The sequence below is a fragment of the Mirounga leonina genome, unplaced genomic scaffold, assembly GCF_011800145.1.
Source record: "Mirounga leonina isolate KUSES-001 unplaced genomic scaffold, KU_Mleo_1.0 Mir_109, whole genome shotgun sequence".
Classification (NCBI taxonomy): domain Eukaryota; kingdom Metazoa; phylum Chordata; class Mammalia; order Carnivora; family Phocidae; genus Mirounga; species Mirounga leonina.
Window position 1 is genome coordinate 430,842 of NW_023270244.1, and position 21,211 is coordinate 452,052.

At 40.1% G+C, this 21,211-nt stretch overlaps 1 protein-coding gene across 3 annotated transcripts in view; it reads left to right on the forward strand.

The window, feature by feature from the left end:
- Positions 1 to 1,697: 1,697 nt before the first annotated feature.
- LOC118019903 (protein bicaudal C homolog 1) overlaps positions 1,698 to 21,211 on the forward strand; it is a 279,876-nt gene continuing 260,362 nt past the window's right edge. For 2 of the 3 annotated variants that reach the window (XM_035019553.1, XM_035019561.1), the window contains exon 1: positions 1,698 to 1,994. In XM_035019553.1, coding sequence (XP_034875444.1) covers positions 1,805 to 1,994 — 190 coding nt within the window. In that variant the 5' untranslated portion in view covers positions 1,698 to 1,804. The remainder of the gene's footprint in view (positions 1,995 to 21,211) is intronic. The other variant, XM_035019545.1, reaches the window with a different exon arrangement.

Sequence of the window (21,211 nt, forward strand, 5' to 3'; positions counted from 1 at the left end):
TGTTTGTTTTTGATAACTCTTCTTTGGGCCTAACACACTATCCAGCACATCTCAGATTCCCCCCCAAATAGTTCTTGGCAGAAAAAGATGGCAAACATCCCTGATGGAAACCTCCTTGATAACCTGTTTTGGTGTTTAAGTCAGAGCTTTGCACAGTAATTAATAAGTTCAGAGAAGGAACACATGGCAGTCAAGCAAGCAGTTAAGCTGTTATCTGCTCCCAGTTTTTCAGCAGGTGACTCTGAGCAGGAAGGTTTTCCACTCAGTAAGGTAGGGTTTTGTGGAAATTATGTGCCAGGTACATGGACCTGGGTTTGATTCTTGGCTCCATTATCTGATGCTATGTGAACTTAGTCATGTCACTTGACTTCCCAGAGTCTTAGTTACCTCATCTGTCAGGACACCACAGTACATGGCACCATTCTTTTTAACTAGGCAACTGAACCTATATGAGTTTCTATTGACCCTAAGTATAACTTGCCCCTTGTGTAAGCCAGTAAGCCTCCCTCTGTGGCACAGTAACAAACTGCTTTCCCATTCCAACCCCCACCCCCAAAAGAGTAAAAAAAAAAAAAAAAAAAAATTGTGCTTTTGGTCACAAAACAAACAGGGATGAATCAGTGTGAACGCAAAAATGGGAGTGCCAAGGGCATGCCTGGTGCAAGCAAGTTTCTTCTTCCCTGGTGCATCAAGTCTAAGTTTACAAGCGGCGGTGGGTCGCCTGGCCTAGGCAGTTAGGATCATAGGATCATTTGCTGGTCTTCCTCTATGAGACTGACCTTGAAAACAGAGAAGAGCCGTCGGCCCCCTGACAAAACAGGCTGCCTAGATGCCAACTGGATTCAGCTAACCACCATTTCCATCTTAGAGGCTCTTTTCTTCGCCACCCTGCCCTCCCCCCTTCTAAATCAGCTGAATCAATTCCTTGAGAATCACATAGAAAATGACTCCCCCCTCACTTCATTCAAGAAAACAATCCCTTTCCTCAAAGTAAAGAGTAAGCCTCTTGTCCACTTCTTGTGCAGCTGACCACTTTGCTGTGATAAGAGGAGTGATCTGGGTTTGAACTTTAGCGGAGGAATGAACTGCGTGAAAGTAATGACCACAATGATGTCTGCAAGAGATGGACATTGTTTCTTCCGCTAGTCTTCTCCTTTCTCCCTCCTCCTGTTTCAAACTTGGGGACCGACGGGGGCTGTGAGTTAGAGGGTGTAATGTGTGTGTGTAAATAGAAGGGGAATTACGTGTGCATTTGGCGTGCGTTCAGAAAGTGTTGTGCTTAAACTTGGTAAGTGTCTGTGTTTGAAAAACCATGAAAGTATACGTGCGGGGTAAGGTTTGTACGAGTAAGCGCAGAAAAGTGGTCGTGTGTACGTGGTGAGTGTGCGCGCGCGAGTGTGTCCGAGCGCCAGGGGCGGCCCGCCCGCGCGCCCGCCCGCCGTGGCTCCCCGTGGGCCGGCCGGGCCAATGAGCGCGCGGCGGCAGGGGCGGCGGGCGGGGAGGGGGCGCCGGAGCCCTGCGGCTGGAGGCGCGGGCGGCGCGCCGCGCTCATTCCGCGCGGGCGTTGCTGGCAGGGGGAGGCGCAGGCGGTGGCCCGGCATCCGGGCCGGGACTCGGGGCGGCGGGCGGCTCTCGGGGCTGGGATGCGCCGGGGGCGCCGTGGCGGCGGCGTCGGCGGCGGCCGGGGGACGAGCTAGCGCCGCGGCGCGGGGAGCCAGTCGAGCCCGGCCGGCGAGCGGAGGCGGCGGCGCAGGCAGAGCGGCGGCCGCAGTCGGAGCCGGAGCCCGAGCGCCGCGCGCCCACCATGGCCGCCCAGGGCGAGCCCGGCTACCTGGCGGCGCAGTCGGACCCGGGCTCCAACAGCGAGCGCAGCACTGACTCGCCCATGCCCGGCTCCGAGGACGACCTGGTCGCCGGGGCGCCCCTGCATAGCCCCGAGTGGAGCGAGGAGCGCTTCCGCGTGGACAGGAAGAAACTTGAGGCCATGTTACAAGGTAGGCATCCCCCGCGTTTTCGGACTCCTGGACTGAGTCCGCACTTCTTCCCGGACATCCCCGCCCCGCGCCCAGCTCCCCACTCCAGCCCATAGCCGACTTAGTTCCCGGGTCCCCTCCCCCGCGAAGCCGCAGGACACCCAAGGAGTGGAGACCTCGCGGGACTCTCCACCCTTCCACGCCTCTCATGTCTCCAGGCACCGGGAACCTTGTGATAGCTTGACCCGCTTCAGAAAAGCCAAAGGCCGAGTTTGTACCGGCGCGCCCCGGTTGTGTCCTTGGATACTTCGGAGATGCCAACTTTAGTGCGGACACCGGGACCATCAGGACCCACTGGGACCTCACAGAGTCTGCGTGACTCTGTCCCCACTCCCTGATAGCCTTGAATTCTAGCTCTCTGTCCCTGTTTCTACTCATGTCAGTATCCATCTCCTCCAGCTGAGGGGCCTTGTCTCGCTATTGGGAAACACTGCAGATGTCAGGGCTTAAGATAGGAGTTCCCGCCCCCCACCCTCCACTCTGGAGTCAAAGGGGCCTGGATGGGGGTAAACGGCCAGAGCGTGGGGACTGTGTCAGGGCAATGCTGCTGGGTTAGAGGACACTCTGTGTTCATCTCCTGACAGGCTTATAGAACACATCTTGAGTTACACTCAGTTCATAAAAATCTTCCTGTACTATGAGTGTCTGTCTTATACAATTGTTTTTTCTTTCTTTTTTTTAATTTCCTAGTTTCTCTGGGACTTTCCCAGGCCCAACAGCTTTAGGACTGGAGGCAAATTCCGAGTTTTAATGGGAGGATTGGAGTTCTCAGAGTGAACGCTAAAATGTTCAAGGTCATTTTGGCCTTCCTTAAAAATGTTAATTACTAGCCTACCTGTAAGTCACCAGTGTGGTCATTTCCCTCATCCAGAAAAATATGATAGTTTGAATGACTGTCATTCTTAAAATACTGTAGAGGACCAGGCATTAATTTGACTAAGGGTGTATGGTGGATTCATTCAGTAGCTAGTGTCCTTATATCTAGAGGATTGGAGCTTTCCAACTTTCTTGTATCCTTATGCATAACTTTGACTTTATTAGTCAATGCATTACAACATGGGAGCTATTTAGCCCTCCCTGGAAATGCAGTGGCTTTTCAAGACAATTAGGCAGGTTATTTAAAGAGAGAGCAACATGTTTTCCAAGACAATAACTTGGTAGAAACAAATAGGAGTGTTTGGCTGGTGTTTTTGGATGAGCTATAAACTCATCTCCCTTGTTGCTTATTTTTATTGGTAAACATCCCTAGTGCTTGTCATGTCTCTCTTTCTCTTTTTTCCTCTTAAATTATATAATTTTCTAGGAGAGTTACTTCTGTGATAAACTATTCAAATAAGAATATCGTATAGTGGATTTAGAAATTAAATTATAGTGGATTTGGGAATTAAAGTTGTATTTCAGTAATCCATTTTAGTTTAATTTGTTCCATGGTTCTTTTTGCCTAGTTTCTGATTCTAAAACAAAATACTAAGTTTATTCAGAAAAATATTGTGAGATTGTTCCCTACATGAGTTTGGGCTGATGTGAAAGGTGGATTTTCTAATAATACTGTGTCTTCCTTACCTGTTGTTCCATTTGTGGACACATAGATAGTGACAGCGATGTTAGTTTCTAGGCAGCCCTCTGACCTTTCGAAGTGGATTTCTTTTTTGAATTAATTTTCATTTAGAATAAAATGAAATATGGGTGATGCATTTCTTAAGTTTGAAGACTGTCCCCTTAGCTACTCTGACGTGAGGTGGTTTAAAATTGCTTAAAGTTTCTTTCACAGGAAGTCCTAACAGAGCTAATGTTTCTTCAAGAATCTATGTGTAATGAAATATTTACATTTCAGCCCCAAAGAATTCTTTAATGATTGAATATAGGGCTTTGATTAACTTTCCAGAAATCACCAATAAGTGAATTTTGCCTTCTGAGAAGGTAAATTTCGAATACGTTTGGCAATAGAACGTGGGGCACAGTGTACCAAGGCATTTTGTGATACCTGCTTCAACTACTGTGTTTGAAGGAGTGAGACTGATTTTCTGAACCAAAAATAATCCTGTGTCTCATTGTTTTATTTATTTTTATTTTTTTATTTTTTAGATTTTATTTATTTGCGAGAGAGAGAATGAGAGACAGAGAGCATGAGAGGGTGGAGGGTCAGAGGGAGAAGCAGGCTCCCCGCCGAGCAGGGAGCCCGATGCGGGACTCGATCCCGGGACCCCAGGATCATGACCCGAGCCGAAGGCAGTCGCTTAACCAACTGAGCCACCCAGGCGCCCTGTCTCATTGTTTTAAACCAGGGGATTATAGCGAGAGTGGGCACTGGAATCACTCAGACCTAGATTCATATCCCACAGACCTTGGGACAGTTCCTGGGCCTCTCTCTGTCTCAGTTTGGCCATCTCTAAATGGGACTGATAATAGTATTTCTCTTAGGGTTTTGTGAGAATTAAAAGATATAATGCCTGCTAAGCTAAAACACTGTTTGACAAATAAGAGCCTAATATATATTTTAGATGCTTTTATTATTAATAAATATTTCAGCATGGATTCAAAAGATTTTCAGTGCCCATTACAATTTCTGATGTATAGTGTATACCTAAATATTTGGAGAACGAAAAAATTTTGCAATTTCATACTGTGGAAGTAAAATAGAGTCCAAGATAGGAAGTTTGATAAGTCAACAAATATTCTAATATTGTTAGATATTCTAGGGTGTAAAACTTTTTCCTTTGAAAAGTGCCAAGTGAGTAAAGTATTTGCCTGGTTGGATTTCTGATTATGTGAATCTGGTTTGCCATTTTTATTTTCATAATTGCCTTAAAATATATGCAGATTTCCAGTTTAAATCAGGATAAATAAGATTATCTGTCTTTAAGTCTACATAGTGCAAATTAGTGATTATAATGCTTGGAATTTGTTTCTAGAGAGACTGTCCTGGGGGTAAGTTAATCTTTAATCGGTTGCATTTTTATTAGTAGAGAATTTCTTCTACGCAATGGACCAAAAATTCAGCGAGGTTAAAATATGGGCAGTAGGGCACTGATCAAAGAAATGAAATACCATTCTCGGATGATCAATGAATCCCAAAAGAATTTGTATACATAAAAACCACCAGGCTGAAAATGTAGGGAAAAATTGGCTAGTTTTTCTCTTCTCTTCTCTGCTCTGCTCTTCTCTTCTCTTTCAGCCTTGCAGAATATCTGACATTTTTGTCTAAATGAAGATCAATTTTATTAGTCAATGATTTTATAAATGGGAATTATTTTCAAGTTTATTGAAGTTTATGGTCAACCTTGGAATGGATACCATGGACAGCACTGTTTAACATAAAGAAAAATTGTTTTTAATTTATTTAATACTGATTTTAAAAATTTAGATTTCATGCCTCATGTGAGATAATAGTATTGATTCATTTAATTCAATTAAATGTGACTTATGGTATGCAAAGAGGAGAAGAATGGTATAGAAGAAAGTCTGGTGGAAAGTAGGAAATAAATAGGTCAGAAGAGTCAGAAATAGTCTTGGTATTTGCTAGAGACCTTGAGAGGCAAACATGGAATTTGTATATTTATATTTTTTCTTTCTTTCTCTCTCTCTCTTTTTGTATGTTTTACATCTTACTGTTACACTTTTCTTCTTAAGTTAAAAAACATACGTGCATGCCTACATACAATTTAGAAGGGGGGAAATCGGAGGGGAGACGAACCATGAGAGACTATGGACTCTGAGAAACAAACTGAGGGTTCTAGAGGGGAGGGGGGTGGGGGGATGGGTATTAAAGAGGGCATGTATTGAATGGAGCACTGGGTGTTATACGCAAACAATGAATCATGGAACACTACATCAAAAACTAATGATGTAATGTATGGTGATTAACATAACAATAAAATTAAAAATAAAAGCATAGGCATTTTCAAAGTTCTGAATCCCTTGTTTCATCATAGAAGTGTTACAAGGTGGGAAATGGCCTATTTTTATGAACTAAGGTTGACATCTGGTGGGCTTTTAGGATATTGCTGTTAAAGACTTTGAAAACCGTGTTGCATTTTTACAATGATAGGCACAACGAGAATCATTTACTTTTGCTTGCTTGAGTAGCAGAAGTAGCCACTAAAATAGGTTATCAACACATCATTGATTAAAAGTAAGAACAGTGATTATGTTATCTCTTTAATTCAGCGAGTGAAGTGAATCTTTAGTGAAGATGGTCTTATGTTTTAGATGGTTTATGGGAGAAATATAAAGCACAAATGGGGAGTACTGAAAGTTAAGATAAATAAGCTTGATATAGTTTTCTAGCTAATGTTCGATTAAGGCTAATATAATAGGAAGAAATAAATAACTTTATGAAGCTTAGTGGTTAAAATCACAGGGCTCTGGGCCAGATGTGGATTCTAATCTTGATGCTATCTTCTAATAGGGAGCTTGGGAAAATTCATCGCCTGTGGCCCTCTTTCTGAAAGTGGATGTTGGGGCGCCTGGGTGGCTCAGTCACTTAAGCATTGTCTCTTGATTTCGGCTTAAGTCATGATCTCAGGGTTGTCAGATTGAGCCCTGCAGTGGGCCCCATGCTGGGTGTGGAGCCTGCTTGGGATTCTCTCTGTCCCTCTGCCCGCCCCCCCCATCAATCAATCAACAAATAAATAAAAGGGAGTATTAATAGTTCTTGCATCCTGAGGTGCTTGTGATGATTAAGACAAAAATGATGTATATAAAGCATCACAGTGCTGGCCATATAGGAAGTGCTGAATAAATGAGTAATAACTATATTAATTATAAACCATAGTTCATAAAACACACATTCTTATATTGCAAATGAAAATCAAGTATACTGGAAAATGAATTAAATGGTCTTATAGTATGATGTAATGCATGGTGATTAACATAACATTAAAAAAAATACAGAATCTTTAGTTTGTCACTCAAAAAAAAATGGTCTTATGATAAATAAATATTCATAGCTATTTAAAGATTATTGGCCTTCCTGGCAGCTCACACACTGATGAGCATACTAGCTTCTTGTAAAGGTGGTTGAGTATATATTGAGTAAAGCTATATTAGACATGAGTGTGGAATTTTAGATTTTGCTCAGGATGAGAGGGCTTTACACCCTTGTTAGTTGTCCTTGCCTTGAGTATTTTTCATTCTTTGAAGGGTCCTGAGCCAATCACTTCTGATATTTTTACTAAAGACTAGTAGCAAAATCAGTGTCCTTTCTAGTTTTATGTTGCTTTGAACTTGTCATTCCTTGGTGTCTGGAAAGAGACTTTTTTCAAAGTCTGTGCCCAGGCTTACGTGTTCTGTTTGCTCACTTGTAAAATGGGGATGTTGTGAGCCCTGAATGAGACGATGCATGTGAAATGCTTAGCCCAGTGCCAGGCACAGGGTGCTTAGTGGATGCTAGCGTAGCGGTAGCTGTGTGCCAGTGATAGATAAAGATTTCAAAACACTAGAGAGGGCGCCTGGGTGGCTCAGTTGGTTAAGCGACTGCTTTCGGCTCGGGTCATGATCCTGGAGTCCCTGGATCGAGTCCCACATTGGGCTCCCTGCTCGGCAGGGAGCCTGCTTCTCCCTCTGACCCTCCCCCCTCTCATGTGCTCTCTCTCTCTCTCATTCTCTCTGTCTCAAATAAATAAATAAAATCTTTAAAAAAAAAAAAAACACTAGAGAGCAAATGCTTGCCAGGTTTTTTTTTTTTTTTTTTTTTAAACTACATGTGAATCCCTTTTGTTTAGGGGAAGGAATGATTTATTTTTTAGAAGCCTTTCTCCAATCAGAAAGTTAGGACAATTGTGGTTGAGTCTGAGAGCAGAAGTGAAGGTTAAGATTGCTTTATAAACAATGAGAAAGTCCACCAGAGATTGTGTAGCTTGGCAGTAAAGAGCTCAGAAGCTGCTGTCAGACTGGCCTGGATTGGGTTCTTAACTTTGACTCTTCTAAGGTCCTGTAAGGGTAAAATGAGATGGGCGTTACGTCCCTGCCCTCATGGGCATTGAGTAAGCACTCTCAGTAAATGCATGTACTCTCAGTAAGTCTTATCTTTGCGAAGACTTGTGGGGTTTTGGTGAAGTTGATCATTGATAAGTTAAAACATAGAAAGATTTGTCATATTGATGATTTTAATGGGCAGGAATGTATTTGGCTGTGACTAACAGAAAACCAAACAGAGTGGCTTAAACAAGCCAGGGGTTTATTTTCCTCACCTAACACAAAATCTGGAGTGAAGAGGTCTATGCTCCAATATTTGCTCAGGGGCATCAAGGAGCCCAGTCACTACCCTCCTCGCCTCTGCCATCCTCAGTCTGTGGGTTTTGGCCTCATTGTTACGGACTGGCTGTCTATGCCTGGAGGTGCATCTGGGGTCTGTGCAGGGGAAAGGAGGAAACATTGTTTTCTATTCAAGATTTTGAGGAAGAATCTCTCTCCTGAAACTTCCATCTGTATTTCTTTGGCCATTCTTTGCTACAAGAGATTCTGGGATTGTAACTTCTTTTCTAGCTTCTCTAACATAAGTAGGCAAGGAAAAAAGGGAGGCACAATCATCCAACCCATAGTTTCCCCACAGTGGGTGAAGTGGAGGGAATTGTGACAAAAATTTCAAGATGTGACTGAAGCAGAAGCTTACTTATATTGGAGGCTGGTTGATAATCCTTAGAAATTTAGATTATTTGGTAATGTTATAGGTAGGTGGAATTTCTTCCTTGGCATAATCCAGGAATAAACTTAAATTCCAAAGACACAATATCCTTGATCGTATAGAGCTGTTCTCATCCTGTTACTACTTTTACAAACAGAACCTAGGCCTACTAAGTAATGTAATTGTCTTCTTCCTCCACGTCAGGTTTTTTTTTTTTTTAATTGAAAATTACGCAACAATAAAAATGCCCATTTTCCCTTTATTACTCCAAGATATCTTTTCTCTTTTCCTTTTTCCTTCTTGCCTATCACCCATCTCAGATTGCTTTTAGAATTGACAGGTTCGGTGTAGTTCATGCTTCTGTCCTTTTGGCTTTTTGTAGATTGGTTACTGCAGTACAATCTGGCCAAGAAAGCCAGAATTTGTTCAGAAGTTGAAGTCATTTTGGACGCAGTTTGACAGTCGAATTATCATCAGGTTTGTGCCATGCTTTGGTGTTTGAAATTGTCCAGAGTGCTGAGCTAATAAAATATACCAGTTGGCTCATTCTTAGTTTGTTCTAAAATGTATTTCTTAAAAAATGCATGGATAACAGTGACCATATATTTTTCTTTATGTAAAATGCTTAATAAACTATTGGGGATGAGACACAATTATAATGCTAATTTATAGTGGCTCTTGCTGTGCATGGGATGACCTTGGCAGGAAGCCCTTGCTATGCTGTAGAAGCATTTTGAATTTGATTTTTAATCCTTGTGGTACTAACACTTAGGGCAGTATCCAAAATACACAAACCATTAATAGAAACATTTTGTGGATACTATATATTTATAAATCCATTTCCTACCTACTAAGTTACTAATAACTGTAGATGATGAAAACATTTATTTGTAACAAGTATTAAATCCCATTGGCATTTATGATGCTGGTATATCAAAAGGTAATGCTCACTTTGTAGATATAGTTTCTCTGTTACAGTGAATTAGAGAAACCACACATTAGTCTGCATATTGAGTTTATCTGAAGCTTAATTGCATCTCTTGTACAGGAAGATGCTCAAACATAGGATTTGAAAATTAGCCATTGCAATTTTTTTTCTCATTATGAAAGTAATATGAACTTCTTATAGAATACTTGAAAGTACAAACAGATATGAAAAGAAAAAAAAGTCATTCCTAATCTAGCAATAACCACTATTGTGTTTTGGGAATCTAGCAATAACCACTGATAGTATTTTGGGAATTATTTTCTGGGCTTTAAAAAATATGCCCACACATAATTTATTTTTACAACAGATACTGAGTTCCCACTGTATGTCAGGTACACTGTTAGTGTTAGGCTTTGGGGATGCAGACAAAACCAATAAAGATAAGATAGATATGGTTCTGTGTCTTGTGTCCCTTACATTCTAAACTGGGATCACACCCAGTTTTTCACTTACCACTGTGTCCTGAGTATTTTCCATCTCATTAAAGATTTTTGAAGAGCATGGTTTTAAATGGATATAAAATATGCACTTGACATGTCATACTTTGCTTAAACATTAGACATCTTAAAACATTTTTACAGGGCCAGGAGTGGAAAGAGCCTGATGTTTTTACTCAGACTGCCTGAGATTCAGATCCTGGGCAGGTTAAAAACTCCTGCCTGGGCAAGTAAATAACTTCTCTGCTCCTTAGTTTTTTTCTGTGTACAATGGGGATAAAAGTTTTGAGGATTAGAAATACTGTGTGTAAGCACCCACAAGTGCCAGAGGCAGTGCATATACTAAAAAAATGGCAGATGGTGAATATTAATACTGTTGTCCCAAACACTCTTGCCTAAAAACCTTGTTTGCATCCTTGAATATTCTCTTAGGAAAAATTCTTACTAGTGAAATTTTTGGGCAAAGGGCATAGCCATTTTAAGACTCTTGTTAAAATTTGCACAGTTGTTTTCCAGAAACTTTCACAGGTTAGGCAGAAGAGACAACAGATTTGCAGGATGTCTGCTCCTTGTGCCTGTGATCTTACAACTTGACTTGTTTGAGCTGGAAATTGTGAGAAATTTGGATGTAATTGAATCATCTCTTCAGAGTTAAGAGTTCTGTAGGTTTCTTTGAAAATTTTGAATGGTGTTTATTTTACCTGATTAACATGTCTGCAGATCAGTAGTTCTTAAAATCTGTGTGCATAAAAATCACCTGGGAAGATTGTGCAGAAAGGCAAACTCTGGACTTCTGTTGGAGATTCTGATTGTTTAGGTTGGAGGATTGCAGTGGTGGTTGGAATGTGCACTGTGAAGGTAGGGATCCTAGCTAGGACTATACTTTGAGAAACGTTTGCTACATGATTACATGATGATGGTCAAAATTAAAAAGTTTCAGATCTTTTTCTTTCTTTGATTTCCTTTGCCCTTGGAGCTAGTACTTTCTCCATGTTAAACCATCTTGAAGTATTTTAGTCTAGGAGCATAATTCATAACTGGCACAGCATTGTTTAGAGTGTCTTGTGGTATGGGACTTGGGAAGAGCCCAAACCTGTATATTCCTGTAGGGGTTATATATTATCTTTATTATTGCACAGGAGGCTCAGAATAAATTTAATTTTCCTACAGATTCCCATTAAGTTAGGTGTAATAGACACTTGTTTAATCTATTATGAAATAATTTAAAAGGGCACATTTGTTGTTATAGAAATTTAAAAAGCAATATGAAGGAAACTTTTTTTTTAAGATTTTATTTATTTATTTGAGAGAGAGAGAGAGAATGAGAGACAGAGAGCATGAGAGAGAGGAGGGTCAGAGGGAGAAGCAGACTCCCCGCTGAGCAGGGAGCCCGATGCGGGACTTGATCCCGGGACTCCAGGATCATGACCTGAGCCGAAGGCAGTCGCTTAACCAACTGAGCCACCCAGGCGCCCCATGAAGGAAACTTTTAAGAATAAAAACAATCATCAGTAATCTCACTATCCTGACAGCTTTTTTCACTTTTCTGCTTTTATTTATTATTTTATTTATTTATTTATTTTTTTAAAAGATTTTATTTATTTGACAGAGAGAGACACAGCGAGAGAGGGAACACAAGCAGGGGGAGTGGGAGAGGGAGAAGCAGGCTTCCCGCCGAGCAGGGAGCCCGATGCGGGGCTCGATCCCAGGACCCTGGGATCATGACCTGAGCCGAAGGCAGATGCTTAACGACTGAGCCACCCAGGTGCCCCTCACTTTTCTGCTTTTAAATATAGTCTTGACATACAGTCCTTGACTATTTGCATAGGGTATTTTGTATTTAGTATTTTAATCCAGTATAGTAACTGTTTTTGTATTTCTTTTTTTTAAAAAAATATTTATTTATTTTAGAAAGAGAGAGAGAGAGCCGGGGGGGGAGGGGCAGAAGGAGCGGGAGAGAGTCTCAAGCAGACTTCCCACTGAGCACGGAGCCTGACGTGGGGCTCTATCTCACAACCCTGAGATCATGACCAGAGCCGAAACCAAGAGTCCGATGCTTAACCGACTGCATCACCCAGGCGCCCCTGTTTCTGTATTTCTAAGCAGTTTCAAAATTAAAATTTTATAGTTGAATAACAGTACATTTGGTGAAAAAATTTTTACGGTTATAGACTACGTTATAGTAAACATGAATTGTATTACTTTTTTTTTTCCTCCTTTGGAACTTTATTCTGAGGAAAAAAATTGAGGAATATGGTTACTGAAGAATGTTAGTGATTTTGAAAGCAGCAGCCGAGTTTAATTATTTGGATGAGACGTGGTTCTGGGTCTTTAGGCCTGTTCAGTCCCTTCCACCCCTCAGGCAGCAATCTGTGAGATACCAGTGCTGTGGGGATCTGTATTTTACAGACAGAAAGGCTATAAACCCTTTAAACGCGGGGCGTGCGTTTCTTTTTGGAATTCTTCATGAATCTAGACACTAGTTTTCTTCTTAAGGTTGTTGTAGAGTTGAAACTCTTATGCAGTGTGGAGATATACTAAATCTGGATCTAAGATACTAAACTGTACTCCAGAATAGGTTAGTGTTTCCCTGGTTCCCTGCTGAAATGCAGAGGAATGTGGTGATAGGTACACAGTTGGATTAGAATTCTTGGTGAGGTTGTACATGTTCTAAAGCTCTGCCTTCTACTAGCCTTGGTTAACTTTTCTGTTTTCTTCATGAAACAGGGATAATAAGATCTCTCTTCCAGGGCTGAAGTGAAGATTATATGATAATGAATGTACAGTTGGCTCACAGTTGGTTCCCTGTACGTGGTCTGTATGTTTCACATTCATCTCCTCTTCCTCTCCAACATCTAGTCCAGGGCTGTGTTTATAGAATAAATTACCTATGGTGGAGCTGGATTAAAAACTGCCCATTTTGGGCTATGGACTTGGCACTGACCTCTTGGAATGGAGCTTTAAAGGTAGGGCATGTGCTTGGCCTTAAGAAATACCAACAGCTCTGCCTTCCATAAGTAAGGCATAGTAATTGTCCACATGTAAGGTGGTCTTTATTTTTAATCTAGGAGCTGTGTAGAATGTATACTATTAGTGATAGTATATTAGTGCAGAGTTTTGAATGAGGATATGCAAAATAATTCAAGTGAGGTTAATGTTGAATAATTTATATCTGTGTCTGATCTGGACCAGTTTTATAGATTGAAATTTGTCAAGGTTAGTATAATTATTTATTTAGTTATAGATACTGGATTATCTTTTTCTTGTAAGAATACATCTCCAGATAACTTGTTTAAATGTGATTTTAAAGCATTTCAAATAAGAGATTATCCAGGCTTGAAATAAGTGGTCTTTTATGTTAGTTTGCTCATTGCACTAGGATAGTCACTGACATATTTTTGGTTAGAAGGAAAGAAACCATTCCTCTCACAAGAGTGGGTAACCAGGAGTCAGGCGACTTGAGTTCATGATTCAGTCTTGCCATTGACATTGTACAAGTCACTTAACCTCTCGGGCTTTTGGATTAGATTTCCCTAAAATCCTTTACCGTTTTAATATTCTGAGTCTTTTGCACAGTATACAATAAAAGCCCAATAGTGCTTAGATTGTGGTGGTGGAAGCTGACTGAGTTTACATACATGAGTAGTTTGGGTAGGAATTTGGCTTTATGAGTACCACACACGAGCATTCACAACAAATGGGGGAGGAGGGTGGAATGAAAACAGTTGGAGTATCTTGGTTTGGAGGAGCAAGTACTCACAAGACAGCTGGCTGTGAGCTCTGTTGACTTCTTGGCAGTCAGGTTTACAGTGTCCTGTGGGCTAGAGGTTACCTAATTTAAGGCAGGCTTTCTTTCTTTCTTTTTTTCTTCTTTAATTTAAGGTTTTCTACGGTAATTGTGCAGAGATGGCATTGCTAACCATAGTTGAAACTTGTTGGTGTTGACTTAACTGTGTTAGATGAACAAAGGAGATCGTGTGCTTCCCCACGTAGCATCTTTTTGTCACATTTTCCTTCTTCTTTATCATGTCCAGTTATCAAGCTTCACGTGCTAAGATTTAAAAAAAATTTTTTTTAACATGGATTTTTTTTTTTTTTTAAGATTTTATTTATTTGTGAGAGAGAGAATGAGAGACAGAGAGCATGAGAGGGAGGAGGGTCAGAGGGAGAAGCAGACTCCCCGCAGAGCAGGGAGCCCGATGCGGGACTCGATCCCAGGACTCCAGGATCATGACCTGAGCCGAAGGCAGTCGCTTAACCAACTGAGCCACCCAGGCGCCCAAAAATTTTTTTTAAAGATTTTATTTATTTGACAGAGAGAGATAGCGAGAGCAGGAACACAGGGAGGGGGAGTGGGAGAGGGAGAAGCAGACTCCCGCCCAGCAGGGAGCCTGATGTAGGACTTGATCCCAGGGCCCTGGGATCATGACCTGAGCTGAAGGCAGACGTTTAATGACTGAGCCACCCAGGCACCCCTCATATGCTAAGATTTAAACATGTCATATAAACCACTAGAGAAACATAATAAGGAAATGTAATAATGTTCATTAGAATAAAATTTCAATTGAAAAAATATCTGTATGTTCAAATTTTAAGTATTTTCAGAATTGTTTTAATTTCTTTTTCATTATTGAGAACTAACACACTGTTTGTCCTGTACGGAAGACCACTAAAGCTTGTATCATGTGTTTTTTGAGTTGATCCCTTTATCATATTCTGAGCCTTAGAAGTACTTTTTAAGCAAAATCAATATTTTGGCAAGAAATTGTTATCTTTTAAATTGCTTGATTATAATGATCTGATTTAAAAAGCCAGAAGAATGTTTATCTTGAGTGTTCAGGAGTACTCCTATAAAGAAATGTTTATTTTAATCCAGGGGGAATGTTTTTCTTAATTATTTCTTAATATTGGTAAAGAAAACCCAAGCTTAACATAGATCTATAGAGTTTTTATTTTTTTAATTTTTTTACACAGGGATTTGTAATTTAGTAAAACATAGCTGGCAGTCATATTGTCACCTAAACAGAAAGCTTGCCTTCAAAAATATATTTACTGTCAGTGAATGGACATCTGAGATGCATTATCTATGAAAAGTGTATTTGACTACGTCAGAACATCTAGGCTTGAGTAACAAAATATTATAAAAGTGGATTTGAATTTGAAGGAAGTTCTGCATAAATGATTAGCTTTCAAGCTTGTGAAAATTGTCTTTTATTATAAATCATTAGGAATAGTGAGGCCATCTGAAAAACCTGATGGGCAATTACTGTGTTTGAAAAAAATCATGAGGTCATGTTATGGGACTTCACAAGTGAATAAAGCTTTTTATTTGTAAGAGGAATATAGCCTAGTAGAAGAGAGGAAACCCACCTATACTCAACAGCAGAAAAGAAAGGGAGATCCCATGGAGTAAGGCCCTGCTTAAGTAATGTGCTTCTTAGCCTGGGGTTGCCTACTTCTGTCCCTCAAGACTAGGACTTACTACAACTAGTTTATTTGGGAAATGCTCTCCAGAAGAGGAGGTGAGGGTATAAGGAGAGTCAAATGGGGAAGAAAAAGCCAAAGCCAATACAATGATGCATTATTGACTTGGTTACCTCTGAGGGTGACTGCTATTTCTAGAGACTGCATCCTTAAATCACCCATTGTATTGGCCAAAGCCAATACAATGATGCATTATTGACTTGGTTATCTCTGAGGGTGACTGCTATTCCTAGAGACTACATCCTTAAATCACCCATCTAAGGCACTAAAAGGAGAAGTATTTGTCTGTAAGCTTCTGTCTTTCAAGAGGATTGAGGGTTGCCCCATGAAGTTTGCCTTCTCTGCACTTCTGGGTTACAACATATGTGTGACACCTCTTGACCCTGCATGCATTCAGCCAGCTCCCAGAGCAGAAAGTAAGAAGTCTGTTTGGTATAAGCTTGAGATGAGGCACTGTTAGCACAAAATGGGTTGACATCTGCACATTTCATTAACTATAGCTTGACTGGAATCAGAGATGAAGTGTAGTGGAGGTGAGATAATGTATAATATGATCTGTACAATACAAAAGCTTTATATACTTTAAATGCAAAAAAAATGCAGAAATAGATAGAAGTGGATGTCAGTACCCTTTGTTCTAAATCAAAGAGTAGTCTTTACTATATATTTTTGATGACTGCTATTGTGTATGTTTTCATTGAGTTTGTTATAATGTGAGATGACAGAAATAAACTGGTCTTTGGTCAGAAAGATGGTGGAGTAGAAAACCCCAGAACTCACTCCCCTCTAGAAACACTGACTTAATAATATACAGTCCAAAAAGCCCAGGCAAACTCAAAAGGAAGAACAGCTGCATTGAAATGGGTCAGAAAAGTGGTTTTATTTCATCTATATCAGCCCCTCCTGCAGGCCAATAAAGCTACTAATTAAAAGGAAAAGCCCAATATGCTGCTTGTGCCTTGGAAGGAAAAGATAATAGTAGAACATATATCCAGTGTTCCAGGGTTTTCTTGGAGTGGGGGACTACCTAAGGGGTTGGTTTATATTTTGTTGCTTGACTTTGAGTGCTGATGGGGAACTGGTATACTTTGGATGCCTGGGGGCTGTTGAGAACAAAAGAGGGCTCAGCAGCCTGTGATAGTGCCAGAGAACCTGCAGTACTGTAGACAGACATCAGAGGGAGAAAGAGACTAACACCTCATGAAAAAGAAACTGGAAGACCTCTCTAACTGGAAAATTACACAAGCCCAGAAAACATGTGTCCTTGAGAGGCCCCCAAAATCTGTAGCCAGGTTGACTGATGGAAGTCTTCCAATATACAAATCCAGTCTATAAAAACTGGGGGAGGTGGCTGCTTTTTTTTAAAATGCAGAAATCACAACAAAAAAATATGGCAAGTAACAAGGCACCCCAAACAGGGAAACATGGCTCAATCAAAAGAACAAAATAAATCTTCAGAAACTGAACCTAAGAAATGGAAATCTATGAATTAGCAGACAAAGAATTAAAAATAATGGTCTTAAACTCAGTGTGCTTCAGTAGCTTAATTGAAAAAAATTCAGTAGAGGGTATCAACATCAGACTTGATAAAGCAGAAGAAAGAATCAGTGAACTTAAAGACAGTTCATTTGAAATGATCAAATCAGAGAAATGAAAGGAAAAAAAGAAAAAATGTGAAAAAAGCCTAAGGGACTTATGGGACACTGTCAGATGGACCAATTTATACAATATGGGAATCCTTGAAGAGAAGAGAGAGATGAGCAGAGAGTTTCTTTGAAGATACAATGGCAGGAAGCTTCCCATATAAGGAGGGAAATGAACATCCAAATTCAAGAAGCTTTAAAGATTCCAGCTAGGATGAATCTAAAGAAGTTGACATTGAGACATATTATAGAAAACCAAGAAATGGACCCTCAATTCTGTGGTCAACTAATCTTCCACAAAGCAGGAAAGAATATGCAATGGAACAAAGACAGTCTCTTCAATAAATGGTGCTGGGAAAATTCGACAGCCACATGCAGAAGAATGAAACTGGACCATTCTCTAACACCATACACAAAGATAAACTCAAAATAGATGAAAGACCTCAATGTGAGACAGGAATCCATCAAAATCCTAGAGGAGAACACAGGCAGTAACCTCTTTGACCATGGCTGTAGCAACTTCTTGAAAGACACGTCTCCAAAGGCAAGGGAAACAAAAGCAAAAATGAACTATTGGGACTTCATCAAGATAAAAAGCTTGTGCAGGCAAAGGAAACAGTCAACAAAACAAAAAGGCAACCCACGGAATGGGAGAAGATATTTGCAAATGACATAACAGCTAAAGGGCTGGTATCCAAGATCTATATAGAACTTATCAAACTCAACACCCAAAACCCAACAAATACAGTCAAGAAATGGGCAGAAAACATGAACAGACACTTCTCCAAAGAAGACATCCAAATGGCCAACAGACACATGAAAAATGCTCCACATCACTTGGCATAAGGGAAATACAAATCAAAACCACAATGAGGTACCACCTCACATTAGTTGGAATGGCTAAAATTAACAAGTCAGGAAACGACAGGTGTTGGTGAGGATGCAGAGAAAAAGGAACTTTTTTACACTGTTGGTGGGAATGCAAGCTGGTACAACCACTCTGGAAAACAGTATGGAGGTTCCTCAAGTAGTTAAAAATAGAGCTACCTGATGACCCAGCAATTGCACTACTAGGTATTTACCCAAAGGATACAAACATAGTGATCTGAAAGGGCACCTGTACCCCAATGTTTATAGCAGCAATGTCCACAATAGCCAAAATATGGAAAGGAGCCCAAATGTCCATTGACAGATGAATGGATAAAGAAGATGTGGTATGTACATGTATGTGTATATATATGAAATATTACCCAGCCGTCAAAAAAATAAAATCTTACCATTTGCAAGAACATGGATCAAACTAGAGGGTATTATGCTAAGCGAAATAAGTCAATCAGAGAAAGACAATTATCATATGATTTCACTCATATGTGGAATTTAAGAAGCAAAACAGAGGATCATAGGGGAAGGGAGGGAAAAATAAGATGAAATCAGAGGGGGAGACAAACTATAAGAGACTCTTAACTCTAGGAAACAAACTGAGGGTTGCTGGAGGGGAGGTGAATGGGGGATGGGATAACTGGGTGATGGGCATTAGGGAGGGCACTTGATGTAATGAGCACTGGGTGTTGTATGCAACTGATGAATTACTAAATTCTACCTCTGAAACTAATAATACACTCTGTTAATTAATTGAATTTAAATAAAAAAGACATTATAATCAAACTGTCAAACGTGAAGACAGTCTTGAGAGCAACAAGAGAAAAACACCTCATTATATACAAGGATGCTCCCGTATGATTATCTGCAGATTTCTCAGCAGAAACATTACAGAGGGAGTGGGATAATATATACAAAGTGCTAAAAGAAAAAAAAAACTGTCAGCCAAGAATACTATATCTGGCAAAACTGTCCTTCAGAAATGAAGGAGAAATATAGACCATCCTGGATAAATAAAAGCTAGATGTGCCTTATAAGAATTGTTAAATAGAGTCCTTCAAGTTGAAATGAAAGGACACTAGACAGTAGCACAAAGCATATATAAGTATAAAGCTCTCTGGTGAAAATACTTTGCTTGAAAGGCAGCAAGAGAGGAAAAGAGGGATAAAATATCTATACAGAAGTCAGTTGACAAAATGGCAATAATAAGTCCTTCCCTGTCAGCAATTATTTTAAATATATGGAGTGGCTGAATGGATTAAAAAAAATGGCCAGCTATATGTTGTCTATAAGAGACTCACTTTAGATATAAAGAATACACAGGCTGAAAGTGAAAGGAAGGGAAAAGATATTTCATTGCAAATGGAAATGAAAAGAGAGGAGGGATGATACTGACATCAGACAAAATAAACTTTTAAATCAAAAACTGCTACAAGAGATGAAGAGGGTGATCATATAATGATAAAAGGCTCAGTTCACCAAGAAGATGTAACGGTTGTATGCACCTAATAGCAGAGCACCCAGTTTGGGAAGCAAACATTACATTGACAGAACTGAAGGGAGAAATGGACAGTAACACAATAATAGTGGGAGATTTCAACCCCCCCTTTCACTAAGGGGATAGGTCAACCAGACAGAAGGTTAGCAAGGGAACAGGACTTGAACAACATAATAGACCAATTGGAACACTCCACCCAATAATAGCAGAATACACATTTTTCTCAGGTGTACATGGAACATTCTCTAGGATCACATGTTAGGCCATAAAAGTATTCTTTTTTTTTTTTTAAAGATTTTATTTATTTATTTGAGAGAGAGAGTGAGAGAGAGAAAGAGCACAAGAGGGGGGAGCGGGAGAGGGAGAAGCAGACTCCCTGCTGAGCAGGGAGCCCGATGCGGGACTCGATCCCGGGACTCCAGGATCATGACCTGAGCCGAAGGCAGTCGCTTAACCAACTGAGCCACCCAGGCACCCCATAAAAGTATTCTTAACAAATTTAAGAAGATTGAAATCATACCAGGTATCTTTTCTGACCACAGTGGAATGAAACTAAAGATCTGTAGCAAAAAGGAAAACTGGAAAATTCACAAATATGTGAAAATTAAACAACACACTCCTGAACAGTCAATAGATCAAAGGAGAAAACACAGGGGAAATTAGAAAATATCTTAAGACAAATGAAAGGAAAAGATAAACTGTGGGATACAGCAAAAGCAGTACTAAGAGGGAAGTTTATAGTGGTAAATGTGTATATTAAAAATGAACAGATTTGAGGGGCGCCTCGGTGGCTCAGTCGTTAAGCGTCTGCCTTCGGCTCAGGTCATGATCCCAGGGTCCTGGGATCGAGCCCTGCATCGGGCTCTCTGCTCAGCGGGAAGCCTGCTTCTCCCTCTCCCACTCCCCCTGCTTGTGTTCCCTCTCTCGCTGTGTCTCTCTCTGTCAAATAAATAAATAAAGTCTTTAAAAAAAAAAAAACAGATTTCAAATTGACAGTCTAACAACTCAGAACTAGAAAAAGAACGAATTAAACCCAAATTTAGCAGAAGGAAGGAAATAGTAAATATTGGAAGCAGAAATCAATGAAATAGAGAATATAAAAATAACAGAAAAAAAATCAGTGTCATGAGGAGTTGGTTCTTTGGAAAGATTAATGAAATTGAAAAGTTCTTAGCTGGACTATGAATAAAAGACTCAACAAAAATCTGAAATAGAAGAGGAGATTACAAGTGATGCCATGGGAATAAAAAAGATCATACAGGACAACTGTGAACAATTATAAGCCAAAAAATTGGATAATCTAGAAGAAATGGATGAATTTATAAAAATATATGACCTACGAAGACTGAATCGTGAAGAGATTAAAAAAAAAAAATCTGAACAGAGCTATAAACTAGTAAGGAGATTGAATCAGCAATAAACTTCCAACAACGAAAAGTCTAGAACTGGATGGCTTCCCTGGAGCATGATACCAAACATTTAAAGGAGAATTGAATCCAGTTCTTCACCAACTCTTCCTAAAATTTGAGGAGGATGGAACACTTCCAAACTCATGCTGTGATGCCCCCAATGCCAAAATCAAAGATACTATAAGAAAACTACAGACCAGTATCCCTAATGAATA